Genomic DNA, 25,644 nt, shown 5'->3' with positions numbered 1-25,644 from the left:
ATTTAATTAAATTATTTATTTATATGTGGTGCTGAGGATCGAACCCAGGGCCTTGCACGTGCGAAGCAAGCCCTCTACCGCCGTGCCATAACCCCAGTCCCCAGTTCTTGCTTTTTAAATAAACGTTTTATTAGCGGTTGGCAGAGGAAGCAATTTTTCACATCTGTAAAGATAAGAGCTGTGAATTGTCCACTCTGCTGTTTGTGTGTTTGGTTTTGTTGTGCAGTACTAGAGACTGTACATAGGGCTCCTTCATGGTAGGCAAGCTCTACCACTGAGCTATATCCTCATCCCTTTTTATTTTGACAGTGTCTCACTAAATTGCCCAGGCTAGCCTCAAACTTGCAATCTCCTGCCTCAGCTTTTCAAATATGCTCTTGTGCTCTTACTCCCAGCGTGATTGTGTTTTGCAGAGCCATGACTGGCTTTTCTCCCATTTCTTACCTGGTCTGGAACATTCTCCACTCTGTAATGCCCCCTCCGTGTCGTTCGCAACTGGAGGCTGTGCCCATAGCTACCACCCTCACCTTCTAAGTTTCCCCTTGAAGTTTCCCCTTCTCGCAGGTCATCCCACCCCCAAGCAGGAACGCTCTGTGGGTGGGTGTGGAAAGGTGGGGATCTGAGGCTAGAGGCGTGGCCGGAGTGTGCTACCACAAACTGCTGGCTTTTTCCTCCCGCCCTTTTCCTTCGAGTTCGAACGTCCCGGGCCCTGCCCGCCCGCTGCCCATTGGCTGGCTCTAGTGGGCGTCGCCACCTTGGGTACTATATCTGTCCTTGCACCGCCCTGAAACCGCGGGTTGGGCCAAGCATGCGAAGAGGGCGCACACACCCGCCTACTGCCTCGCGCCAACCGCAATGGGCCGCCGCCCCATAAAGGAGGGGCTCAGTCTTCCCAGGTGCCGTACGCGGGAGGAGCCACGCGTGCGCACGAGCGCGGCGGAGGGGGGACAACTTGTCATGGAGAGGGCGGGGCCGGGGCAAAGGCGGGAGGAGGGCGGGGCGCTAGGGAGGAGGGCGTGGCAGGGGCAATGGGAAGGGTGAATGGAGGGCGGGATTGTGAACTGGGGCTGGGGGCGGGACTTGGAATGACCATGGGGGTGGGGCAGTTAACGGATGTGGCATGGGGCGGGGGGCCAATCTGGAGGCAGGCGGCCGAGGAGGGGGATTCCCTCTTGCCCCAAGGGCTCGTCTCCCATTGGAGGAAGGGGCTGCGGGGATTCCCTCTCCCTCTGGATCCAGCTATCCGCGCCCCCCTCCGCGGAGGGGCAGCCTCTTGCTCGGCGCCCTCCAGGCCTGTTGGAGGTGAGGGAGGTGGGGTGAGGTGGTGCCCGCCCCCCACTTCGGCTCCTCCTTCCCCCACCTCGTCCTCCCCTCCCATCACCCTCCCCCCCAGTCGGTCCGTCCCTCCCCTCTCTCCCCCCGCCGCCTCCTCCTGCCGCTGCCGCTGCTTTGGCTGCTGCGTCATACGCCCCAGAGCTGCCGGGACGAAGGGGCTGGGCCTGGGGACCCCCCGGCCTCTACCTGCACGCCCCCTGACGCCAGGACTTGCCCTCCCCGCGCGGGGGGCTCGCCCAGGTTTTCTGCGTCGGCCCCTGCCCAGCTCTCGGCGGCCCCAGCTGTCACTGGTAAGAAGGCGGCATGAGGCGCCAGTGGGGGGGCAGGGAACCGGGGGTCGGCGCGCAGGGCGCGGGCGGGAGAGCCCCGCCACCCTGGCCTCGGGTCCGGGCTGGGCCGGCTCAAGTCCCTTCTTGGACTTGCGGTCGTGGGGAGTAGAGACCGGGACTGGGACACGCCCCCCTCCCGGGGCATTCGGGGAAGTTATCTAACCCAGGGGCGGGGAGCCCCGAATTTGAGGGTGACCTGACATAACCTAGCACAAGGATGATTGTTCTGAGTGAGACCTGCAGGCCTAGGGGGAAAGTGGTGTTTCTACTCTGAAAAGCGTCTCTGAGCAACCGAGTAGCCCAATTATGATACCTCTAAACAGCTGGGGAAGGTGAAACTGAGTGGTAACCTCTGGTTCTGCAGCCGTCATTTCTCCTAGGAGCTCAAGGCTAGGAGCTAAATATCCCAGGAGAGCTCTGGAGGCTGGGAAACTAGAGAACTGGGTTGGGAGGTTGGGGTTAGGAAGAGGAGAGCCAGCAACTAGAGTTGGAAGAGCTAGGGAGTGGTGCCCAGTTGTGTCCTATTCAAGTATGTGAGGGATCCGGAGACTGGCTTGAAGATGCTTGCTTGGTCCGTGGTAGGAGAAAAAGGCAAGGAAAATGGGGAAGCTTTCTCAGCATTTATAACCTTTCTTCCATCTCTTGTTTCGGTTTAGGTCACCCCAGGATGCAATGGCGCAGCCCCCCCGGCTGAGCCGCTCTGGTGCCCCCTCTCTCTGGGACCCAGCTTCCCCTGCTCCCACCTCAGGCCCCAGGCCTCGACTTTGGGAGGGTCAAGATGTGCTGGCTAGATGGACTGATGGGCTGCTATATTTGGGCACCATCAAGAAGGTAAGACCTTTAATCTCTGACCTCTCACCTTTTCTCTATTCCCGTTATGTGTTTCCTATTTCATCTTTTGTGCTCACCCATTCCAGGTGGACAGTGCTCGAGAGGTGTGTCTGGTCCAGTTTGAGGATGATTCCCAGTTTCTGGTTCTTTGGAAAGACATTAGCCCTGGTGAGACCCTAAAAACCTAAGATTGTGCATCCAATGGAAAATAGAAACTTGGCTTGGTGGGCACAACAGGACTTGAGGACTGGCCTCCTGACATTATGTTCCCTCACAGCTGCTCTCCCTGGGGAGGAACTCCTCTGTTGTGTCTGCCGCTCTGAGACTGTGGTCCCTGGGAACCGGCTGGTCAGCTGTGAGAAGTGTCGCCACGGTGAGAGGACAGACCACCTTAATGGTCCAATTTGCCCTGCACCTTCTAGATTGCCACCAGCCCTTTCCTCTAGCACTGGTGCTTATGTCCCCTGTCCTGGTTTAAGTTCCCAGGCCACCACTCTGGCCAGTCTCAACCCTGTAACCTCATCCCCTTCCAGCACTGGGAGAGGTAGCCAGAGAGAGGATTCTATGAAGTTCTGTAGGCAGAGGGTAGCTCACATCCTTTTTTTTGGTCATATGACCTTGGGCAAGACCCCAAACATCTAGGAGCATTAGTTGTCTCATTTATAAAATGAGAATAATATACCCACCCCAGATTATTCTGTCTCCATACCAGCCACACACAGGCATTCAATACAATAACAACAATAAACGTTGTCGTTTTTCAGCTTATCACCAGGACTGCCACATTCCCAGGGCCCCAGCCCCTGGAGAAGGAGAGGGCGCTTCCTGGGTCTGCCGCCAGTGTGTCTTTGCAATTGCCACCAAGGTAATGGCATCTCTTTGTTGCCCTTTACTGTGGGAGCTTCCCACCTACAGCCTCTCCTAAGCCTTTCATCTCCTACCCTTCTGAGGCCTCCTACCTGTTCTTTCTCTGCAGCGGGGGGGTGCACTGAAGAAGGGTCCCTATGCCCGGGCCATGCTGGGTATGAAGCTGTCTCTGCCATATGGACTAAAGGGACTGGACTGGGACGCTGGACATCTGAGCAACCGACAGCAAAGCTACTGTTACTGTGGTGGCCCTGGGGAGTGAGTAATGAGGGGTGACAGGTTATGGAATGATTGATATGGTTGGTAGATTGTGAGAAATGAAAGAACAGGGTGAAGGAAACACTGCAGGGGAGGGGAAGTAAGTGACAAGGAGAGTTTGGGGCAGTTAAACAGGTACAGGAAATATTTGGAGGCCACAGTTCTGTTCCCCAACAGGTGGAATCTGAAAATGCTGCAGTGCCGGAGCTGCCTGCAATGGTTCCATGAGGCCTGCACCCAGTGTCTGAGCAAACCCCTCCTCTATGGGGACAGGTGAGGCCAGCACAGACTCTCCAAGAGCCTAGGACCCCCTCTGGCTCTGCTCCACCCTGTTCCCCCACACCCTCTGCATTCCAGGCTTTTTTCTATTGCAACCTTTCCTCACCTGCTTACCTCTCTCTTGCTTGGGAGTTTTGCATTGTCTGTATGAAATTTACCTAAATAAGGTGTGTGTTCTCCCTCTTGCTGACATCCAGGTTCTATGAGTTTGAATGCTGTGTGTGCAGGGGGGGCCCTGAGAAGGTCCGGAGGCTACAGCTTCGCTGGTAAGCTGGACTGGGCATGTCCTCAGCATAACTCCTTCCTCAACACCCCCAGTTCTTCACCCTACATGCCCTCAACCACTTACCTCAGAACTCCCCTAACTTGTGTAATTATTTCATGGCCTTAACAACTGGATGTTTCTCTAGGGTGGATGTGGCCCATCTTGTTCTCTATCACCTCAGTGTTTGCTGTAAGAAGAAATACTTTGATTTTGACCGTGAGATCCTCCCTTTCACCTCTGAGAACTGGGACAGTCTGCTCCTGGGGGAGGTAGGAAATAGTGGAATTTGGGGGATTGGGGTGGGACAGAGAATAAAGAGAAAGGGGAAATCACTGCTCTCCTAACCTTTTTCTTTCTCTTCCCCCAGCTTTCAGATACCCCCAAAGGAGAACGTTCTTCCAAGCTTCTCTCTGCTCTTAACAGCCACAAGGACCGGTGAGTTAGAAGGAGCAGGGAGGCCCAGAGAGATGAAGATCTGGATGTCTGGGAGGGGAAAGGCTGCAAGCACCTGGGGACCATCTCTGAAAGGGACTAAAGAATAGTATGGGGGAATCTTGCAGCACAACCTCATACCATTTCTCTCCTCGCCCCAGTTTCATTTCAGGAAGGGAGATTAAGAAGAGGAAATGTTTGTTTGGTCTCCATGCTCGGACTCCTCCTCCTGTGGATCCCCCTGCTGGAGATGGAGCCCCCACCAGGTCACTGGTCCAGGGAGGATGGGGGAAATTCTCAGGAATTAGTCTAGGGGGGTACATGTATAAAGTTGGGGAGGTCTTTGGGGTGTCCGGGAGGGGGCTGGGGGGATAAGGAGGCCTCTTACAGCTTCCCTTCAGGGCAGGGCCCTGGGGGAGGGGTCTCACGTCCCCTGGGGAAGCGCCGGAGGCCGGAGCCGGAGCCCCTGAGGAGGAGGCAGAAGGGAAAAGTGGAGGAGCTGGGGCCACCCTCAGCAGTGCACAATCAGCCCGAGTCCCAGGAGCAGAGGGAGCGGGCTCGTCTGCAGAGGGCACTGCAGGTACAGGGGCATGGGGAACCCCATGGGTCAAAAGATGGGGTGTGGGAAGGAATCAAAGATTCTCTCTCAGTCCTCTGCCCCTTCTTGTAGGCCTCAGTGTCTCCACCACCCCCCAGCCCTAACCAGAGTTACCAGGGCAGCAGCGGCTACAACTTCCGGCCCACCGATGCCCGCTGCTTGCCCAGGTTAGTGCTCCTCTGCCCCCCAACCAGATATGCTCCCAGTTCTTTACATCCTCCAGACTTGTCACTTAGAATTCTTTCCCTTCTCCCTTGGTTACTCACTACTTGTCCTAGTGAGATGTCTAGAACCAATGTCTGGTACCCGATATTATTCTGGGGATCAGGGTATTCTGGGAGTAGTGTTTAAAGTCTATTTCCCTGGGGGGAAAAGATCTTGTTTCCTTGCTTCAGGTCTTGACTTTCTTCCTCTCCAACCCCAGCAGCCCCATCCGGATGTTCGCTTCCTTTCACCCTTCTGCCAGCACCGCAGGGACCTCTGGGGACAGTGAACCCCCAGACAGGTAAGATTCTATCCCTTATTACCAGCGATACCCCTTCCCCTCTGTGGTCACAGGTCTTTTATTCTCAAACCATTTCTTTGCTCCTCTGATCCACAAGTGGCCCCCATTTCTGGTGAGTCTTTGTCTACACCTGTCTGTTTCAACTTAGAATTACATTCTCTCCCTAGGTCACCCCTGGAACTTCATATTGGCTTCCCCACAGACATCCCTAAAAGTGCTCCCCACTCAATGACTGCCTCATCTTCCTCAGTCTCAGCCCCCTCCCCAGGTCTTCCTAGACGCTCAGCACCCCCTTCTCCCCTGTGCCGTAGTTTGTCTCCTGGGACTGGGGGAGGAGTCCGAGGTGGGGTTGGCTACCTGTCTCGAGGGGACCCTGTCCGGGTCCTTGCTCGGAGAGTACGGCCTGATGGCTCTGTGCAGTACCTGGTTGAGTGGGGAGGAGGGGGCATCTTCTGAACAGACTGCCTCTGCCCATCTCCCCATTCACACACACGGCACTTTCGTACCCTGACCTCACCTACAGCTGGGATGTACCTGGAGAGATAGGGGGTAGTTCTCCCTATTGGCCAGGCTGGAATCCAGGAGATGGGTGGGGAAGAGGCTCTCTCTTCTCTACCCCCTTCAAGATTCCTGACCCCTCATCCTCTTCCCATTTCCTTTGATGTTATTTTGTTACAGCTTTTTAAATATTTTTTAAAATTATTTAACCCCTGGGTGCAGAGACTGAAGAGGGAGGGATAAGGGATTCCGGACTCTGTATGATTGAAATAAAGAGAAATAAACAAACCTAGTGGTTATGAGTCATGTCTGAAAGATGGACAGAATACAGAGACCTACACTTCTGACTTTCCCTAACCAAATGTGCATATGTGACAAGAAATTAAGGCAAAAGGCAATAAGAACCAGACAGGATTTATTAGGGGCCCAGTCATCATCATCACGTGGAAGTCAAGAGTGTTATTTTTTTTTTAATTAAAGAATCATGGCAGACCCCAATGATACAAATGTATGAATTGCCAAGATCATTGTAATGTCATGTGTAGATAATTTAAAAAAAAAAAAAAGAATCATGGCAGGAACAGGGCTCATCATGGTTGGACTGTGCTGGAGTCAGAAACTGACTCTGTGACCTGGCGCACCCAGTGAAGGTAGGGGGAGTTCCCCTGTTCCACAGGCAAGGCAATCACCTCAGCCACTTCATAAGGATGCACAGAACTGCAAAAATAGGGAAGGAGGATGATTACTCAAATATTTACCCTAAGAAGACCACCCCTCAGACAACTGCAGACTGCTCAGCAATTCCCAATCCACAATACCACATCCTCTCCCCTATCTAAAAGTTCTTACCGAACAAAATCTGTCAAGGCTGGGACCAAGGAACTTTGGGTTTTAATCATCTAAGGGGCAAAGTAAAACACTGTTGAATCAAGACATCAGAGTGATCTCAGGTGAAAGAAATCAGAGGTCAAGGGAACTGGAGCAATTTGGGGTGGGGGATGTTTCTCACCATCAGCACTTCACTGTCTTCTTCCATCTCTCCCTTCCACTCATAGCTGAAGAAGTCAGAGAAAGAGAGGGAGAGAAAGTCTTGGGAATGAAAGACTTTCCCCTAGGAAAAGGCTCCCTGTCAGCCTCTAAAGTTAGATTAACCTTCCAATTCTTATGACTCACATGGATGTAATCTGAGGGATGAGGTTGACGCAGGCTGCTAGGCGCTTCTCCACCAAAGCTCTGAAGGTGAAGAGAAAGCCCCATTCAGAGTGCCCCGGGAAAAGGACTTTTGTTCTGGCAGCCCAGAGATGGCTTCCAAAGATGGAGAGCAGGAAGAACCAACCTTCTCCTCCGCCCCCAATTCTCCCTTCATGACAATACTTTCTAGCTCTGTACCAAGGTCCCCACCTGGCAATTTCCTTGGCGACCTTTTCGTTGGGGCAAGTGACAAAGGCTGCAGAAACCGATCCTGGAACATAGCTAGAGCCAGATGCCCTAGTGGGCTGGGACGGGGGGCTTCCAGAAGCCATGGTCAGCAGTGCTCGGGGTAGCAACAGAAGGCGGGAGGCCACAGGCAGCAACGCAGGCATCCAAAGACAAGACAGGAACAGAGCGGCCTGAGAACAGGGGGCGAATTCGGTCTCTTCCCCACAAATACCCCCGGAAATGGCACCCCAGAATGCTTTGGCTGGGATAGAGCCTCAGGCTCTGCCCTTCTTGTTCTGCACACTGAAGGAAAATGTCCCTGAAAATTAAGCCCAAGACTCAGTTTTCACTCACACCTCAGCGGGCCAACCCCTGGGATTTGGGGTGCGGGGGGTGGTCTAAACTTCGAAGACCGGAAGGGGAGAGGCGGGGCCAGGCACTCACCCCTCCGCCGAGTACAGCTGCGGACGCTCGACCGCCCCGCATGCAGCCTATACTGATAAAGGAGGACTGATATCAAAGGCCACACATTACACGGAGAAAGGACCCCAAACCCAGGAAGAGGGGCCTCTTCTTACCTGGGTGGCAGCCACGTGATAAGAAAACAGCGCACCCCACGTGACAGTAGAAGCTAGGGGGCCGGGAGTCTCTAGAATCAGCCAATCCTGGCCCTCACGTGGCGCGGATTGCCCCGCCTCCTGATTAGGGAGGAGCGAAGGGGATTTGGCCAATGGACAGCTGGATCCGCAGAAGTGCGCGTAAATGGCACGCTCGTTTCCGTGAAACCCAAACCCGCCAGTGGCTGGCGGAGGAGAGCCTCTGCGGCGTTCCACTGTCACGTGAGGGGGCGGGTCCGCTCGAGCGGTTCTACCTCCCGGAATGATGAGAAGATGCCAATCGCGAGCCAGTCCCACAGGCCACGTGATGAGAAAGCTAGAACTAGGGGGGTCGGAGACCCCGCAGACTCTATGCGTCAGGCGGTGAAGTCCTTATACCCCAGAATGTGCCTAGTAACAGCCCCAGCACTATTTCAGAGGCCTTAAGGAGTGGGAGGGTCTGAGAAGACTGAATCTCAGGGGTGAAGAGAGCGCCCCCTGTTCAATTAGGATTGAGCTGTGCCTGGGTTGATGAATGAACAACTATGATCTGAGGAGATGCCAGCTGTCCCTGGGTAGGGGGCAGTGATTAGGCAGGCGAAGGCATGGCATGACAGTGGCTAGGTGAGGAGAGATGCATTTTAATCGGACAGAGGTGAGACCCTGTCAGTGGGATATAGGATAATGGGAAGAGCTTAAGGGCACTCTTAACTGAAAACCCAAAGCTTGAGGTAGACTGAATCAGAGTTGAGGGTTGCAGGTTAGGGAGAGTAGCGATGGTCCTTCTGTCCCCTCTCCTCTGCAGGATTGGTCCACCTCTGAGCCTTGGGTCTCCTTTCCTTAACCCATCCCCCAAGGAGCCAGGACCTGCCCTACATAACCTCCCTGGGGCCCAAGCACATTCAGTGACCCAAAAATAGAGGGGCCAATAAGAGGCCAGAGAAGTGGGAGGAGACAACAGACAAAAAGACTCTGCTACCCAATAGTCCCCCTCCCTCTGGGGTCACTGATATGGTGGGCGTGACTGTGACTGGGAGTTTCCCAAGCTGAGGTCAGAGTTCTCTCATATTTACCTCCCTGGAGTTGGGGGTCTCCTGTGATCTCTGGATTTGGGGCTTTTCTCAGATCTCTGAGGGGTTTTCCAATATTTGTGTTGGAATATTTCTCAGGGCTGAGTTTCTTTTATGTTGTTTAGGGAGCTTCTGTGTTTCAGGATCCAGTGGTCACTCTCCCTGAGGTTTTTCAAATTATTATGAGTTTTCAGTCTCTAAATTCCTGGTCTGGGCTAGCTAAGTGTCTCTTTCTCTGTCTCCCACTAAAACTGGAATTTCTCTCAGAGTTAAACAGTCTCTGAGTCTGGTTCCCCCATCCTCCCTTGGAATCTGAGTTTGGGGTCTCAGATCTCTCGCTGGGCCTGAGTTCTGAGACCTAATTCTAGGTCTGGGTCTTTCTAATCTGGGTTTCATCTTTTTCTTGAGTCTAGGTCTCAGGTTTTAGTCTCTAAAATCACTATCACAGGGCCCGAAATCTAAGATTTCTGTGGCTGTGAAGAACCTTTTGAGAGTGGATCCTTAAGATCTTGATCTTTGACTCCCCTCTGACGGGTCTGGGGTCTTTTTTTCCCCCCCTCCTATATCAGGGATCTCCTTCCCTTTAGATTTGGGGTCTGTGTCTCAAATTAACCTGCCTGTGGTTGAGAATGAATTATCTCTCTCTGAGTCTGGGGTCTGTCAATCTCAGGGTCTGGGGTCTGGATCTTCATGACTGTTTGCTCTCATGTGTGTTTGAGGCAGGGGTCTTTTTCACTCTCTTTCGCTCCCTGGGTCTCCCTGGGTAGGGATGGGGGCTGCAGTCTCTCCCTCCTCCTCCTCCTCCTCCTCCTCCTGCTCTCTTCTCTCGCTCGCTTCCCCCGCCCCCCTCTCTCTCTCTCCCTCTCTCTCTCTCTGCTGCCGCTGCTGCCGTTGGCTCTTATTCTCCTCCTCCTCCTCCTCTCTCCTCCTCTCTGCTCCTCTCTGCTCCTCTCTCCTCCTCTCTCCTCCTCCTCCTCCTCCACCTCCTCCTCCTTCTCCCCCTCTCTCTCCCCCTCTTTCTCTCTTCTCTTTCTCCCCCGTCCCCCGCCCCCTCCCCCCAGGCCTGATGAGCAGGTCTCGCGCCTCCATCCATCGGGGGAGCATCCCCGCGATGTCCTATGCCCCCTTCAGAGGTACGGTGGTGGGGGAGGGGGAGGGCCAGATGGGGGGGCAAGAGGGGGAGGGGCAGGGGGCGGGGGAGAGCCAGGGCTAGGGAAGGGAGGGAGCGGCTGAAATGGAGGGAGAGGAGGACCGGGAAGGCTGGGGTGGGAGCCATGGGGAAGGAGAGACTGGTAGCTAGAGGGATAGGGGTAGGTAAGGAACGGAGGGGCTAGGAAACAGGCCTTGAAGGGTGCTTAGAGAAAAACGAAGGGGAAAGAGAGCGCCAGAAAGGGGTGGAAAGGTAGGAGGATAGGGTTGGGGGAAGAGCTACAGAAATAATTTGGCGGTGGGAGCTGAGGGATGGGGAAAACATCAAGGAAATAGAGGCACAGAGTCTTAGGAGAGAAAATGAGAAGGAGAAATGAAAACATAGGGGTGAAAAGAGAAGCCAAGATTATGAGGGGAGAATACCGTGGGGGGCTTAGAATGGTAGGGGTTATAAAATGAAGAGGATGAAAGGAAAGAAGAGGCCAGATGGAGAGAGAGGGAGGCAGTGGGGGGGGATGGAGGGTCCAGATGGAGGGAAGAGAGGAGAGAGGGAAAGGATTGGGGGAGGGGAGGCCAGGGTAGGGGAAGGGCCAAATTATGTGTATATTTTTGGGGGGCAGATACAAGGAAGATTGAGTGATGCAAGTTAGGGACTAGGTTAGGATCCTGCTCCCACTTTGACCCTCATTAAGTTCCTTAACAAGTAAAATGCAACCCTAGGGGTCTTATCTGTGCTCTTCATCTCACCACTTTTAACCCCCTCCCCCACCCCATATCCTTATTTCCATTCCTCCTCCCTTCTTATGCTGTCCATCACTTATATCTTTCCCCCCATATGATGTCCGTTCCTTATATGAGTCCCCCTTCTGTCCTTCCCCCATATCAGTTCCCACTCTGATGTCCATTCTCTCTTGCATTTGTATCTGATAGCCGCCTTATATCTATACCATGTCTCTTGAACTCCTTCTTGACCTCCATGTCTTAATCTCCCTATTAGGTCTTCCTTGTTTCTTCTGCCCCATGTGTGTTTGAGCCTTTTTGGTGTATTCCCCTGTCCCTAGGCATTTATCATCATCTTTTCCTCCTTATCTTTTAGATACTTCCTGTTATTTGTCCCTGGCCCATCTTCTTATTTCCAGTCCCACTCCCCATCTTGTCACCACAGTCTGTGCCTACTGACTTTCCTTTGTACCCCAAGTTTTTATCAGCATTCCTCTTTTCTTGTCTTCTCTACTTTCTTGGGTATTGGATATTTGAGGTGCAAAGATAGAGAGGGTTTTGATGCTTATAACAGGGACTATAAAGGATCCTTATCTGAATTCTTACAGGATTTCTCATTCTGGTAAAATTTCCCTCTTTCTCAGCCATGTTCCTTTGCCTCCCAGATCATTTTCATTCTTGCTTAAGTTCCAGAGTCTGTATGCATGTTTGTCTGTTTCCAGAAGATAAATTCCCTATGTTTTTCCCTGCTTCCAGGACAAAGATACCCCCTGAAGTCAAACTTGCTTCCCTAAACTGCAGCTCAAACCTCCTCTTCCCATTAGTTACATGTATCAACAGATTTTTCCTCTGGGTGAACCAAGTGCCTGAGTGCAGTGGGCATGTTACCTGCAATGTCTGTGGTCTCAGATTGGGTATCAGTGATCATTGTATCTAGAGACTGTTGAGTCTTTGAGACGGCCTTGAGACAGTAAAAGTTTCAGAGCATTGCGGTTTATAGACATTTATGTTCTGGGGGGTTCATCTGATCTGCAGGTTGAGTAAATTTGACTGGTATATTTGTAGACAGACAGGGGCTGGACTTTTTCAAAACTCCTACTCAGGGCATTCTGTTGGAATGAAACTAAAAGATCAGTTCTGCTGCAATATGCCCATGTTAATTATCCCATAAATGGGACCGAATTTTATTTTTTCTGCTTCTAAACCCTTTCTAACTCTTGATACCTTAAGCCTAATTTCTGTTACTTTGCTGACACCAATTTGACTTCTTACGTTCCTATAGGTCCTGTCCCCCTGTCCCCCTGTGATGGTGTGTGGCAATGGAATTTGAAGAGGAATTTTGAAGGGGGGGGGAATGGCAAGGATAGCAAAAATGGGGAAGAGAGACCCTGGGGCATGTCTGAGCATGGGCCACCCCTGATTTGCTGTTACTCTCTTCTGGTAGGTTTGTTCTCATCTCCAGCTCTTAACTTGGAGATTTCTATGTCACTGGATATTCCGTTCCCCCCCCCCCCCATACTCTTTTTGTTCTTTAAACTCCTCATTTTGCCTCAGGAAGGCTCCTAACTTGTGGAGTTGGCTTTCATTCCATCCATGGGCAGTAGATGGGGAGGAGGAGATTGGTATTGAATCTTTAATGCCTGGACATGGACTGGGGAAAGACATCAATTTGGTCTATTCATCCAAAGGACATATTTCCCACCTTCTCCCACCCTGGCTCTTCCATAGCCAGATGATGACAAAAGCCATGTTCTCTCTTCCACCAGAAGAACCAGAACCTTCCCAAAGGATGATCAGGGTAGGACTAGGCGAAGGGGAAGAAGTGATGGGGGAGGAGGTCCTCTCAGGTCTCTCCATCAATAGGAAAGCCCTCCACTTCCTCTTTTCCAAATGTTTAGCTCTCAAAAGCTCATGACCCAAATGTTCTTATTCACATACTTCATCCTTCTTCCCCGCAGCTGTGTATAGTTTTCTCCTTACTCTCTTACATACAAGTGCTTCTGTTCCCAGAGTTGCTCCTAAATTCCCTATGTTCTTCCCTGCTTCCAGGAGAAAGATACCCCCTGAAGTCAAACTTGCTTCCCAATACATTCATTCCACCTTCTAAGTCCATCTGATGAGTGCCCTCCCTTTTCTCAGACTCCTGTCACCAACCTGTTTTTCTTCTACCAGTTGCACTGCACCTCCACCTTTATATTTTTCCCAAGTGGATGAATAGTTCCTTTACCTTTCCCTGCCCGCAATTGTGTTCCTCTCTGTCGTAATATATTTCCCTCCCTGAAATCTTTCTGCAAGTCTTCATAGCCTCCTGTGATGTGATTCCTCTTTTTTTCCTCTAGATGTAAAAGCTTATTTTTTGTTCCTTTAAAGTTGCTAAGTACTACCCTCAACTATGATCTCCTCAAGGCGGGTGGGGTTCCTTTCTTCCACTTTGTGGAATTGCTTCTTGCCATTTAGGCCTGTGCTCCCAAATGCATAGAACATCCCTTACTGTTTCTGTGTGTCTCCATCCCCCAGATGTACGGGGACCCCCTATGCACCGAACCCAATACGTTCATTCCCCGTATGATCGTCCTGGTTGGAACCCTCGGTTCTGCATCATCTCGGGGAACCAGCTGCTCATGCTGGATGAGGACGAGGTGAGCAGGGTGAGGAGGTTGGGAAGAGACCACACTGGGTAACTTGGGAGAATGTGGACAGAACAATGGGAAGAGTCCTTTTAGTGAAGGGTAGACAAAAAGAAGGTAATGAGAAACATTTGCAGGCAGTAGCAAGAGGGTAACATTGAGATTTGGGTTGGGGTGTGATAAAAAGGACATTCTCTCATCTTGGCCTGGGGGTCTTTTGAAAGTCATAGGCAGTTTTGGAGAGGAAATATAGCTCTAAAGATATGGGGGTGCCTTCTGTTTTTATCTTGTTCATATTGTGGGATAGGTTTGAATAGGGAGGAAAAACTGAAGGGCTTGGAGAAAGGGTGAAGAAATGGGAAGTCTCCCCTTCAAAGTAATCCTGAGGACCCCTTTCCTCTTCTCCAATGATCAAGACTCATCACTCACCAGTCCTTTCTCCTGAGCATAGTGTAGGAAGGGGAAATGAGGGATTCAGAAAAAAGGCAGAGGACAGTGGAAGGAACAGGAGGGTACTGGGAAAGATACAGATGTTACTAGTTCTTGGCTTGAATGGGGTGAGGACTGCAGGTGCCTGAGATTGGAGTTTAGAGAAACACTGAGGTTTGTTGGGACTGATTGAATATCAAGAAGGAATATAGTGGAGGAGATGTCTGTGGAGGAGGGGAACTGAGAGCATAGGAGTTGCCTAAAGGTGTAGAGGCAAGGACTGGCCAGAGTGAAGGAGATGAAATAGACAGATGTATCTTATGGGAGGTGGTGGCCATATAAGATTTGAGAGCCAGGGTCATGTGGATTCCGATTTGGGAGAAGCAGCATTAGCAGCAGAGGGTCCCTCAGAGGAAGCAGGATACAAATATGAAGGGTGGATGCCCCATTGGTGTGATTTCAGCAGTTGAGGGTGTTTGGGGGACAAGCTTTAGAGTGATAGGGTAGGTAGCCTGGAAGGCTAAGAAGTGGTGAGAGATGTACCTGAAAGCTACTGGGGATGGTGTTGTGAGGCAAGGCTAGAATTGCAGTTAGGGCTAATCAGGGTGTGAAGGGTCCTGGGAGGCAGATGAGTGTGTGGAGATAGCTGTGTAGAGATTTTCCAGACCACAGAGTAAAGAATAGGTGTCTAGGAGAGGACATGGTGACTCTCTGGAGCAGTCTTAGGTTTTAGACATTGCAAGGCATTTGAGTGATTCACTAGTGGTCATCAGCCTTGACCAGGGATTTGGAGACTAGGAAAACTAGAACCAATAGGAATAGGGACTGGTGAAAGGATAAAGAGGGAGGACAGTGGGTGGAGCAGTGAGGGAAGGACAGAAATGGGGACTGACTGAGAGGACCAGTGACCAGGCAGCTGAGGGGCAACAGGAATGGCTAGAGTTTGGGGTAGGAAGGTGATAGGAGGAGAAGCTGGGAAGAAGTAGATAGAACTAGGATAATGAACAGTTCGACTTGGAACTGGATGGGTTGTGAGATTGACGCTGGGGTTGGTGGGGGTGGGCTCTGGATCTTGTGAGTCCTGGTAGGACTGGAGGGTTGGACATATTTGCCCAGGGGATCTGGAGGTGAGGCTTAGGGAAAGGTAATGACTAAGGGAACAAGGGAACTAAGAGATGGGGGTGGGGGGGTTGGGGGTGGAAGTAGATGAAAGGTGGGGGGAGGTGACCAGGCCCTCTGGGGGGAGGGGAGGTTGGGTCCCAGTCTGGCCGCAAGCCTGGCCGTGGGAGGGAGACAAGCTGTGGATCCTGATTATAAATGCAGCTTCTGCTACCCCCGTGACAGGCTCGGAGGGAGAGAAGGGGTAAGGGAGGTGGGAGGTTGGGAAAAAAGAAGGGAGAATGGACGAACTGAAGGTCAAGGGGAAACTGGGTTCAGGAGGTAGCTAACTCCTGAGGAGTTGAAGGAAGATCTGAGAAGGGCTTGGGAGAATTCTCTGAGGGGTGCTGCGAGATAAATGCAGGGAGCAAAGAAAAGGGTGAAAACGGGAAGATATAAGAGGGAGAGAAAGGGACCGGGGAGATGGGAAAGAAATCCCCTCACCCCAAGCCACCTGGCGAGAGTGGGCAGGGGCAGGGGCGGAAGGCGGCAGGCGGAATGGAAAGGGGCCCAGCCTTCCGTGGAGGAGGCGGGAGAGGAGGGACGGCGCGGGCCAGTGAGGTCTGACACACCCCCGCATCCCCTAGATACACCCCCTCCTGATCCGGGACCGGAGGAGCGAGTCCAGCCGCAACAAACTGCTGAGACGCACAGTCTCCGTGCCGGTGGAGGGGCGGCCCCACGGCGAGCATGGTACGGCGGCCGAGCAGGCTCGCGTGCCCCGGACAGTCGCGGGGACAGGGCTGGAGGTGGTCGGGCTGGCGGCGCGGGGGCGTCGGGCACAGGGGGCGCTGGCAAGGGGCGGGAGGAGGCGGAGACCGAGTCTCGCAACTCTAGAGGAGACGGCGCCCTCGTCTGGGCTGTGGAGCGGGACAGAGGCTGTGGGTGAGAAACCCCAGCGCGTCCTTGCTCTGCTTCGCTCCCTTTTTCCTCTCCAGCAGCGAAGTTTGACTGTTTTCCCGGTGCTTTTAAAAATAGTCTCTTTAGATCTTTAGCTTCCTGTCCGAGTGTTCCTGTCCCTGCCCCTCCCAGCCCTTGGTCTGGGATCTTGGAGAGATTGACCTAGTTCCCGCCCTCCCCCCAGACCTCTGTCCCACCCCCTGCTCCGGATTCTTCTTCTAGATCTGCAGGTCTGTGGCCCATTCCTCTTTCTTGCCCCCTTTTTTCTCTTTTCACCAACTGCTCTATTTTCTGCAACTGTATCGCCCCCCTTTTCCTCCCCATTTCTCTTTATTTTCTGTACCCCTCTTGACTCCCCAGTCTCTCCCCTCTGCTCCCAGTGGAAATCCATTAGACCCTCCTTTCTCATCTCTTTCTGTCTGTAGAGATATCTGCTCAGTCTGTCTCTCCAATTCTCTCCCTCTCTCCATCTGTCTCTTCCCCTCCCTCCCCCTTTCTGCCCCCCCACCCCCCCTTTAGTCATTTAAAAAAAGATTTTTGTCTTCCTGAGAAGTTCGCTTAAAAGGTTTCCATGGGAACAGTGAGGGGATATGAAGGCAGAGAACAGAGATCTGCAGCCAAGGTGCAGAGAGACGCCCTCAGTCCCCGGAAACCCCCTCGCCACTGCCCCCTTCCTCTGTATTTCCCTCCCAGGACTTGGGATCCAGATCCCCCATCCCTCCAACCTTCAGATGATCTATTTCTCCTACCAAATCCCCCACCCCTCAGACATCCAGGGTTTCAGTTTCTTCTTTAGAGAGCCAGTGGCCTTTCCACATCCTTTGGCTTCCTCCAGCCACCTTGTGATAGGTCCAGACCTCTCTACCCTTGGGGGCCTGTTCTGGGACCCTGAGTGGATGGTCAGGGATGTGTGTCATTGTTATGGAAACCTCCGACCAGGGGTCTGTGTAGGTAGCTCATCTCTGAGGCAAATCCAGGTGGTGGTTGTGAAATGTGTACAGAGAATATGTGTGATGTCTTTCATATTTGTGTCTATGTGTATGTAATGTCCATATCTGGTGCATGTGTTTCTCTGCATGTGTGTGTGTATACCTTTGTGCCCAGGCCAGAATGGTCACATGCTCACAGAGCATGTTTATCAAATGTCCTGTGGTTGGCTGCTCTGCCCACATATTCTCCATCTTTCTCCTTACCCTGAGTCCTCAGAATCTGGGGGTCTCTGGCATGGGTCTTGGGTGGAGGCACCATGTGTGTTTGAAGTTGGGGTAGTATGTGGAGGTTGCTGTATGGGACTGGGAGGGGCTCCAGGGCTATAAATATATTTGGGGAGAGGGTTTAGTCAAAGTTTGATAGCTGGTGACTGGGTCTTCAGAGGGACATGGAATGTGTAGAGAACATGGAGAATGTGTAGGAGACATCAGGGTCGTTGAAGTCTTGGGGCTTAGATCTGCGAAGGTGTTTGCTGAGGCTGTGGACTCTTCAGCCCGAGAGAGGTCGCCGGACCTTTGAGGGGCATTGGAATCTAGGGCTCCTCCTCTGCTGGGTGGAGCCGCGAGCCCTCCTTTCCTCCGCGATTTTTTTTGGGGGGAGGGGGTCCTGCTCAAGAGGGGATGGTGGAAGACCCGGTTGGTTTGGGGGGTCCCCTTACCCCCCTCCCCCGTCTCTCTCGCGCTGTCTCCGGGCGACGGGGCTCGTGACAGAGGCGGCCACGGCAGCAGCGGTCGCCTAGCAACGGCGGCGGGGCCCGGGCAACGGCGGCAGCGGCGGGAGCGGCGGCGGAGGGAGCCGTTCCCGCGGCCGTCACCGCGCGGCCGCCCGGGCCGTCCCGGGCCCCGCCGCCGCCCCCACCGCGCCGGGCGGCGCAAGCCGGGCCGCACCGCCCCCTCTCCCCCCTCCGCACCCCACCCCTCCCCCGCGCAGGGGCGGGGCCCTTCCCCCACCGGGGACACCCCCGAGCCCCCCCGGGGGGAGGTGCGAGGTAAGGGCGGGGCCGGGCGGACGAGGAACGCGCGTGGGGGGGCCGCGCGCGCGCGTGGGGCGGGGGCGCGCGTGTGCGTGGGCGCAGGGAGGGGGGTGGGGAAGCCGCGGCGGCGGCGGCGGCGGCAGCTGCTCCCTCCGCATGTTCTCGCTGCATCTTCCGAGTGGGGGGAGTTATGGTAACTGGAGGGGGGGGGTGCAGTGGAGGTCGGGTGGTCGGGACGGCCTCTTGGGGACACGGTTACAAGCTCGCGGGGGCGGCTGGTCAGGGGGGTCTTGAAGCCCCTGCTAGAGGGCAGCCTGTGGGTTTGCGTGTGTGTTCATGTCTTGCTCATGTCCCCTGTGTGTCGGTGCCATGTGCACAAGGGGCCCAGTTCCTCGTGCACACATGTGCAGCCAGCCGTGTGCAAAGCGTGCCCTGTCTTATGCTGCCTCTTCCTGCCTAGGGGTCTGTTGGGCCAGCCACTATCTTAGTGGGGCAATCCATGGCCATACTGATTCATGTCACCCCTGACCCTGAGCTTGCATGTCTATGGTTGGGGCTCACTTCTCATCAGTCTCCTGTGTGTAGGAATGTGTGACTGGATGCATGAACAGAATTTTCTGTGTCCCTGGTGGCAGGTGTATGTCTTTGCATGTGTGTTCTAGCTTTGGCCTGAGTATCTGTGTCAATCCCAGGACTGGTGTCCAGGGCGTGTCTGGATGTGGGTGATGTGTGAGTGGTGAGGGGAGAAAGTGTGTGTGTGCTCCTTGGAATCCTACTGTGTATGAAACACCTTTGGACTAGGCAGGTGTGAGCCCCTGCCTGGTCCGGAGTGGGAATAGAAAGGCTCAAAAGGGAAGGAGTGAGATAAAGAGGAAAAGTGGTGAGAAAAAGGGAGAGGAGCAATGAGAAAGGTTTCAAGAGAGGGGAGAGTATGCCAGGGAGGAGAGCTGGAGAATGGGAACATGGAAGAGAACTCGCCAGACTTCAAAAAGGGAAGAGTGGTAGGCTTAAGATGGGGAACTGGATGGAGATGGTGGGAGAAGGGACCTCAGAGATAGGGAGCAGGGACAGGAGAGAGGCCTTTTGATAAAGTAATCTGTGAAAGAAGGGAGGGGAGATTGGAAAGGGCACTGGATTCAGGCAGGCCCTGTAGGATCAGATTTGGTTGGATCAGGTGAGGGCACATAAGTATAGAGGGTGGCTCACAGAGAGGCCTGTCATGGCAGGGACTGTTTTTAGAGGTTCATGTTCCCAGTGCAGAGCACTGTCCTCTATTTCTCTGCTCTCTATCCAACGCTATTCCTCATCCTGCTGTGGCAATGTTTCTGCCCAGGCTCCCCTTGAAAGCTGCCAGCTGAGTGTGGAGAAAAAGGCCAAAGGGAAAGTTAGGGTTTTGGGGGATTGGAGGGCAGGGACAAATTCTGTGGGTGGTGGCAAGATTAGAGACATTGGAGAAGCAGGAACCTAAGCCCTTGTTCTGTGTGTGTGCAATTGTGTGTATACAGGGTGTGTACATGTGTGGGTGTGTGCACAATGCCTATGTTACGGGTCTGTGTAGGTGGCTGTGATGTGTGTGCATGCGTGTATACATCGTGCAGGGGATGGGACGTGGAGACCCAGCAACTCAGTGTATGCTTTTCAGGTTTGCTCTGTGAATGTGTAAGACTGTGTTCTGTGTTCTCTGTACATGTTGCTGCATATAGCACTAATAACAGGATGTCCTGTGTTTCTGTCACTCTGCCTGCCTTTCCTCTGTGTTTCTCTTATTCTTTTCTTTGCAGTAATGAGAGTGTTTGTAAGCATGTGTCTATGTGGCCTTCATGTACCTGTGACTTAAGTGTGAGTTCATAGGTTTTAGCTCCTGGTGATATGTATAAGGTTATATTATCTCCAAGAATCAAGCAAACCAGGTACCAAATTCTTTTTTCTTCTGGTAATGCTTTGGTTCCAAAGCAGAATTTTAGTGGATTCAAAGTTAGACTTTATGCCTTTATTAGAGGAGCTCGTATGTAAAAATAATGGCTGAGCTAGGTTCCCTGAAATGAAAATGGGGCAGCTCTACCTTGAAAAGCTGAGAAATGTGACTAGGAGGAAGATATTTGGCCCTGGGATGCACTGTGTAGTGTATAACAGAAAGATAATGCATTTGCTCCTTGGTAGCAATCATGGATGCCGGTGTTGGAGGCAGGGAAGAACTGGGGAAGGAGAAGGAGGTTGTCCTGAGACAGAGTGGATGTGATTGCGCTTTTCATGTGAATGAAGGATTTTGTCCTTTGGGAATATGGGGGAAACCTTTATGTGGTTGGGATCATAGTGTATGTATTGTACAGGGATGGAATATGGTGTATTCAAGTATGTGTCCCAGGGGTTAAACTGGTATTCTCCTATGTGGGGGACATGTGTATGTCTTCAGGTTCATGTCCATTTCTGTAATGTGCGCTTGCATGATTGCCCAGAAGACTCAGGCCACAAAACCCACATTAGTGGCTCACATGTGGGTGTTTTGGTTCAAGTATGTACACCACTGTTGCAGTGTTCACACATGTGTAAGCATGTAGGGTGTGTGGGCCTCAAAGTCTGAGAATATGGACCTGTGCTCACAGCTGTCTGTATGTCTCATAAGCACATAGATCCTTATTTATTTTTGTATTGTGGTTCTGATATACACATACCCCCACAGCTCAGTGTATGTTTCTGTGTTCTACACGTGTTCCTGAGGGACTGATAGGGACCTTGTATGATGGGATCCAGATTTTGTGTGCAAACCTCTAATGCTTGGGTTTTACAGGTAAAGGGAAGCTAGGGACTGATTCTAGGGCAACTTGGGGGCAATTTGCACTTCTGGAAGCAGACAGTGGAAATGTAGTATGGCCCTCTTTTGTTTTGTTCTGGAACCTTGAGGGTTAACAGGCAGCTCTTCCGGTCCACCTCCCCTCCAGCCTGTAGCTTCTTGTTGCCGTGGAGATGGTGGCCCCGCCCCTGATGCAGCACCTGCCCCCCCATTGGCTGCAGTGGTGACTGTGGGGCTGAGGGGGGAGCCCAGGCCTGGGCAGCCATTCTGGAGCTGAAGCCGGAGCTTGGCATCCCCCCCCACTTTCATTCTCCTCCAGCCCCTTGGCCCCTCTAAATTCCCTGGCAGCAGAGCCTCAGCTTCCCTCTTTGGATCTGCCATCCCTCTAGGCTCTTGGCAGGCTGAGCTTCATCCGCATTCACCTCCCCTCCTCCTCCTCTCCTAAACCTTAGTTGGGAGTCCCCAGCACCCCCTAATCCTCCCCACTCCCTGCCCACTCCCCTGCATTCTTTTCTTTTCTTCTTCCCCCTTCCCTTCTAAGTCCCTGCCACTGCAGTGCACGTGGAACCGGCTCCTTTCTCCCCACCCCCCCATCTGCCTCTTAGATTTTCTCTCTCCAGCTTCTCCCCCAGCCACTCCTCACAGGTCCCTTCTAAGACTTCCCCCTCCGTCCAGGGAGGGGGTCATGGGAGGCAGCCCTGGCCCTCCAGACCAACAGGGGTCTGGGAGGTGCAGGGCAGGTAGAAGATGTCCCCAGAGAGAAGGGGAAAGCCAGCCTATGGGCAATGACCTTTAACCCATCTTTCCCCCCCAGCTAGCCCCTTCTGGGGGGGTGGGTGGGCACCGGGACTTAGCCTCCCTGGATCTTCTATGTCCTTCATTACTGGGGTTTTACTGACCCCCTTGACCATGCGCCCCTGCTGACTGCCAACACTAGTCATGGGCTTGAGGCCTCCCACTCCGTCCCCCTCTGGGGGCTCTGGCTCGGGTTCCTTGCCCCCTCCTTCCCACCGCCAGCCTCTCCGCCGCCGCTGCTCTTCCTGCTGTTTTCCGGGGGGTAGGTGAGGCCGGAGCTGAGGGGCAGAGGGAGGTGGGAGAATGCAGTGGGGTCAGGGGTGGAAACCTGGGTTAACAAGCCCCTTCCCCAACTTCCCTTGGGGCCCTTTCCTCTCCTCCAGAATACCACTTGGGTCGCTCGAGGAGGAAGAGTGTCCCAGGGGGGAAGCAGTACAGCATGGAGGCCGCCCCCGCTGCGCCCTTCCGGCCCTCGGTGAGTGAATGGAAGCCAGCGCTTGCCAGATGTGGCTCAGCTGGGTCCCTCCCCTCCAGCCCCAGCTGGAGCCCTAGGATTCTGAGAAAGGGGACTGGAGGGAGAAAGATTTTGTGTGTATGTGGGTCCCCACCTCTTTGGTCTCCCTCTTCTTGGCTCTGCCCCCTGCTTCTTGGACTAGCCCTCCCACCTATTCCAAGCTAGTGTGTGTGTGTGTGTATGTGTGTGTGTATTTCCTTCACTGTGCCCAAGGGAACAAGGAAGACAAGCTGGTATCAGGGCTCCTGTTCCCTTTCCCACCTCTAGGGACTTTTCTCCCATCCCACCTTATTTTAGGGACTCTATACCAGCTGAGGGGTAAGTAGGTAGGACTGACCCTGCCCCAACCCACCCCTATCCCCATTTCCTCCCCCCAGCAAGGCTTCCTGAGCCGGAGGCTTAAAAGCTCCATCAAGCGTACGAAGTCACAGCCCAAACTTGACCGGACCAGCAGCTTTCGCCAGATCCTGCCTCGCTTCCGAAGTGCTGACCATGACCGGTACAGGGGAGGGAGCATGCGGGTTGAGATATGTGCAATATAGGGGACCTCTAGCGGTATGGGAAGGGAGGGGGTTATCCGAGGGCAAAGGTTGAAGGGCTCATGTTGATTGAGGGGTGTTATGGTGCAAGGAGAAAACAGAGAAGAGCTAGGACATGGCTGCAGGCGGCAGGAGAAGGGTGGGACATACGGAGAGGACAGGCAGGCAAGGAGGCGAAGGTAATGCCAAGGAGGGCATCTTCAGCCTGACAGAGGGTGGGCTCAGTCCAGGATCAGAGGAGCTGTACAGAAGGACAGAGAAGAGCCACACAGCCTGCCCATAAGGAACTCTGAATCCTAGGAAGTGGGCTCACTGGTTGGTGGAGGGGCAGCAGTGAGAGCTAGGTGGAACTGCCTGAGGGAAGGGCAGGAGGGGCAGGAGCAGCAGGTTGGAGTAGTGCTTGGGGTGACTGATGTTAACAGGTACAAGGTGGAGCTCATCGTGAGGGAAGGAACAGTGTAGAGTATTACAGAAATAGGCAAGACCGGCACCAGTGTGCAGGGTGACATAATGGGGATCAGGGGCTGCAGGGTTAATTCATAGACTGAACCATGAAGAAGAAGCCCTCAGAGAAGTCCAGAGGGCACTGTCCTGAGGCAGGACTGAAGGAGACCTTTTGGTGGTTGTCTCTGTTGTTTGCTTCTTGGGGTCCTTCTCTGGGTATCCCTTTTACCCAGTCATCCCTGCAGAACCCTGTCCTCCCTTTCCCCTCTGTCTGGCCACCCCCGGAATTGGGCAGGTAGGGAGGTTGGGATAAGGTGAGTCAAACCTTTCCCTGCCCCCTTCCCATGTCACCAGAGCTGGATTTGGGGCCGGCAGGGGGTGAGGGCATGGTATTCCTGGCCGCGGGGGCGGGGGGCCGGGGGAGCGTGGCGCGCTGAAGGCAGCCAGAGCCTGTGATGACGGGGCTGCTATAAATAACTTCATGGAGGCTCCCACACCCGAGCTCCCCCTCCCGCTTCCCTACTGCTCTCTACTCTTTATCCCCTACCCATCTCCATGCTGCTCGCCATCCTGTCCCTCTTCATTCTGTGCCCCTAGCCCCCTTTTTCTTTTTCTTCCCCACAGTGATTTTTGCCTTTCAGCCCCATCGCTTTTCCTGCGTCCATCTGTCTAGCTGCCCCTTCTCAGCCTCTCGCATCCTCTTTCTGCACATGCTTTTCCTCCTGCTTTCTACTTCTTGTCTTGCCTCCTTCCCCTTACTCCCATCTCCAGTGTCTAACCTTCATTCTGCTCCTTTCTCTTGTTTCTTACACTCTTCCTCACTCTTTCCCCTGATTCTACTGTAACTTTGTCTCTTATTCATTCATTCCTACTTTGAATCATGAAATGTTATTGGGCACTAACTAACTGTGTGCCAGGTCCAGGCCAGACAAGGATCTTCTGTGTGATTCTCCAGTTCTTATGTTGTGATCTTCTGTGTGACTCCTCGCTTTGCCCTTATGTTGAGACTTTGGTTTCTAGGGTCACCTAGAGGTCCTTTCTCCAAGGGGCCCTGGGCCCACCTTGGTTTTTTTCTCTTTCTTTTGCCAGGTCCATTCCTGCATTTAGGTATTTCTAGGTGTTCCCATTCCTCACAGCCCCTTAGATGTGAATAGAATGGCTGGTTTCTCTCACATCCCTCATGTCCTTCCTGAGGGGAGGCTGGGTTTCATTCTGTGAATTTGTGTCTATGTGCAAAGTGGTTCAGGAGACCTTTTCACCAAGTCTCCATTCTAAAATCACATTGATGAGTCAGGACCCCTGAGTCTGTAAGAAGAGTTTGGTGTCCTGATCCTCTCTCCTGAACCTTCTGCCTGCCAGGGCCCGGCTGATGCAAAGCTTTAAGGAGTCTCACTCCCATGAGTCCTTGCTGAGTCCTAGCAGTGCAGCTGAGGCCTTGGAGCTCAACTTGGATGAAGATTCCATTATCAAGCCAGTGCACAGCTCCATCCTGGGCCAGGAGTTCTGTTTTGAGGTATTGGGTCTAGTGGGCTTAGGACCAAAGGACAGGGATGCTGGAGGGTAGGGACAGAAAGTCCTAGAGGAATTGGCACAGGGGTTGATGTCAAGAGGATGTCAGAAACCTCTTGGGGCTAGGATAGGCCAGGGAGGCAGAAGTGGTGGGGAATCTTCAGTTCTTAGGAGTAAGCTCCCTCTGGAGTCCCATTCTCAACTCCACACCCTTTCTAGGTAACAACGTCATCAGGAACAAAATGTTTTGCCTGTCGGTCTGCAGCTGAACGGGACAAATGGATCGAGAATCTCCAGCGGGCAGTAAAACCCAACAAGGTATTGGGGAGTAAAGGGGACGTGCATGGCATGTCTGGGGCAAAGAATGAGCCACAGGGGGCCTAGTGAGTAAAGGAGGGGGAGGCTTGGGGGAGAAGGAGACAGCTTTGTAGGGGCCCTGAATGAGTGGGGGTGTCCACCCCCATTATTCCTAGCCCCCTGTTTCTTTTTCCTTTTTTTCATACTGTTACCCTACTTTGTGATCTATATCCCTACTATAGAAATCATAGACTTAAAAGAGAGTTGATGGGACTCTAGAAGTCCTCTAGTGCAGCTTCCTGTCAGGCAGGAATGCCTCACTGACATCCCAACAGGTGGCCACTCAGCCCCTACTTACAGCATTTTTGCAGAACACACAAAATTCAATTAGCCGGATCTCTGTGCCTCTATGAAATTAGTGAGAATGGAGTGGACTAGATAATCTCTAGGGTCCTTCTGGAGCAGAGGTTCCTCAAGTCTGTGTTTTTCCCAAAACTTCTACTTCCCAGGAGAAGTGCTCCCAGTTC

At 53.1% G+C, this 25,644-nt stretch overlaps 3 protein-coding genes across 23 annotated transcripts in view; 2 read left to right on the top strand and 1 right to left on the bottom strand.

Moving 5' to 3' along the window:
• Window positions 1–1,132: 1,132 nt before the first annotated feature.
• Phf1 (PHD finger protein 1) lies at window positions 1,133–6,485 on the top strand. 5 transcript variants are annotated; one of them, XM_046464506.2, is made up of 15 exons: window positions 1,133–1,625; window positions 2,321–2,495; window positions 2,582–2,663; window positions 2,773–2,868; window positions 3,260–3,360; window positions 3,472–3,620; window positions 3,798–3,893; window positions 4,097–4,165; window positions 4,310–4,433; window positions 4,532–4,599; window positions 4,758–4,862; window positions 4,987–5,176; window positions 5,247–5,361; window positions 5,622–5,699; window positions 5,867–6,067. In XM_046464506.2, exons 2-15 carry the CDS (start codon window positions 2,337–2,339, stop codon window positions 5,929–5,931), a joined length of 1,497 nt encoding a protein of 498 aa, XP_046320462.1. In that variant the 5' UTR covers window positions 1,133–1,625; window positions 2,321–2,336; the 3' UTR covers window positions 5,932–6,067. The 5 variants fall into 5 exon arrangements, with proteins under 5 accessions (XP_046320462.1, XP_046320461.1, XP_046320463.1 ...); XM_046464505.2 differs by having other exon boundaries at window positions 1,135–1,625; window positions 5,619–5,699; XM_046464504.2 differs by having other exon boundaries at window positions 1,136–1,625; window positions 5,267–5,361; window positions 5,867–6,485.
• A 110-nt stretch (window positions 6,486–6,595) lies between these two features.
• On the bottom strand, window positions 6,596–8,301 carry Cuta (cutA divalent cation tolerance homolog). 4 transcript variants are annotated; one of them, XM_046464498.2, is made up of 7 exons: window positions 8,195–8,288; window positions 8,061–8,112; window positions 7,599–7,807; window positions 7,371–7,430; window positions 7,207–7,252; window positions 7,047–7,096; window positions 6,596–6,914 (listed from the first exon to the last, which is right to left on the bottom strand). In XM_046464498.2, the coding sequence occupies exons 2-7, from the start codon at window positions 8,100–8,102 to the stop codon at window positions 6,788–6,790; spliced, it is 534 nt and encodes a 177-aa protein (XP_046320454.1). In that variant the 5' UTR covers window positions 8,103–8,112; window positions 8,195–8,288; the 3' UTR covers window positions 6,596–6,787. The 4 variants fall into 4 exon arrangements, with proteins under 4 accessions (XP_046320454.1, XP_046320455.1, XP_046320457.1 ...); XM_046464499.2 differs by having other exon boundaries at window positions 8,061–8,107; window positions 8,195–8,264; XM_046464501.2 differs by lacking the exon at window positions 8,061–8,112 and having other exon boundaries at window positions 8,195–8,301.
• Window positions 8,302–10,278: 1,977 nt separating this feature from the next.
• Syngap1 (synaptic Ras GTPase activating protein 1) overlaps window positions 10,279–25,644 on the top strand; it is a 31,374-nt gene continuing 16,008 nt past the window's right edge. For 9 of the 14 annotated variants that reach the window (XR_009228639.1, XR_009228638.1, XR_009228640.1 and 6 more), the window contains exons 1-7: window positions 10,280–10,415; window positions 13,669–13,790; window positions 15,953–16,058; window positions 22,198–22,289; window positions 22,706–22,827; window positions 24,671–24,824; window positions 25,040–25,138. Coding sequence is in view for 10 of the 14 variants with exons in the window: in XM_058585592.1 (XP_058441575.1) it covers window positions 10,349–10,415; window positions 13,669–13,790; window positions 15,953–16,058; window positions 22,198–22,289; window positions 22,706–22,827; window positions 24,671–24,824; window positions 25,040–25,138 (762 nt within the window). In the remaining 4 variants the exon portion in view is untranslated. Of the gene's footprint in view, window positions 10,416–13,668; window positions 13,791–15,952; window positions 16,059–18,348; window positions 18,422–21,865; window positions 22,077–22,197; window positions 22,290–22,705; window positions 22,828–24,670; window positions 24,825–25,039; window positions 25,139–25,644 lie in introns of those variants that run through there. The other 5 variants (XM_046464524.2, XM_058585593.1, XM_058585598.1 and 2 more) reach the window with 3 other exon arrangements.

This window comes from Marmota monax, unplaced genomic scaffold, assembly GCF_021218885.2.
Source record: "Marmota monax isolate L192 unplaced genomic scaffold, Marmota_monax_Labrador192_F-V1.1 WCK01_AAM20220418_F8-fsc00211, whole genome shotgun sequence".
NCBI classification, from domain to species: domain Eukaryota; kingdom Metazoa; phylum Chordata; class Mammalia; order Rodentia; family Sciuridae; genus Marmota; species Marmota monax.
This window is presented reverse-complemented; position numbering and strand designations above follow the sequence as displayed.

What these genes read in the sequence shown, in the direction of transcription:
- Phf1 (XM_046464502.2), top strand. Translation starts at nt 2,337, where the DNA reads ATGGCGCAGCCCCCCCGGCTGAGCCGCTCTGGTGCCCCCTCTCTCTGG. An exon ending in GGAGATGGAGCCCCCACCAG is followed by an intron (nt 4,863 to 4,986) that starts GTCACTGGTCCA and finishes GGCCTCTTACAG; the next exon opens with CTTCCCTTCAGGGCAGGGCC. An exon ending in GTCTGCAGAGGGCACTGCAG is followed by an intron (nt 5,177 to 5,266) that starts GTACAGGGGCAT and finishes CCCTTCTTGTAG; the next exon opens with GCCTCAGTGTCTCCACCACC.
- Cuta (XM_046464498.2), bottom strand. Translation starts at nt 8,102, where the DNA reads ATGCGGGGCGGTCGAGCGTCCGCAGCTGTACTCGGCGGAGGG. An exon ending in CAGCTGTACTCGGCGGAGGG is followed by an intron (nt 7,808 to 8,060) that starts GTGAGTGCCTGG and finishes CCCTGTTCTCAG; the next exon opens with GCCGCTCTGTTCCTGTCTTG. An exon ending in AAGACAGTGAAGTGCTGATG is followed by an intron (nt 7,097 to 7,206) that starts GTGAGAAACATC and finishes TTTGCCCCTTAG; the next exon opens with ATGATTAAAACCCAAAGTTC.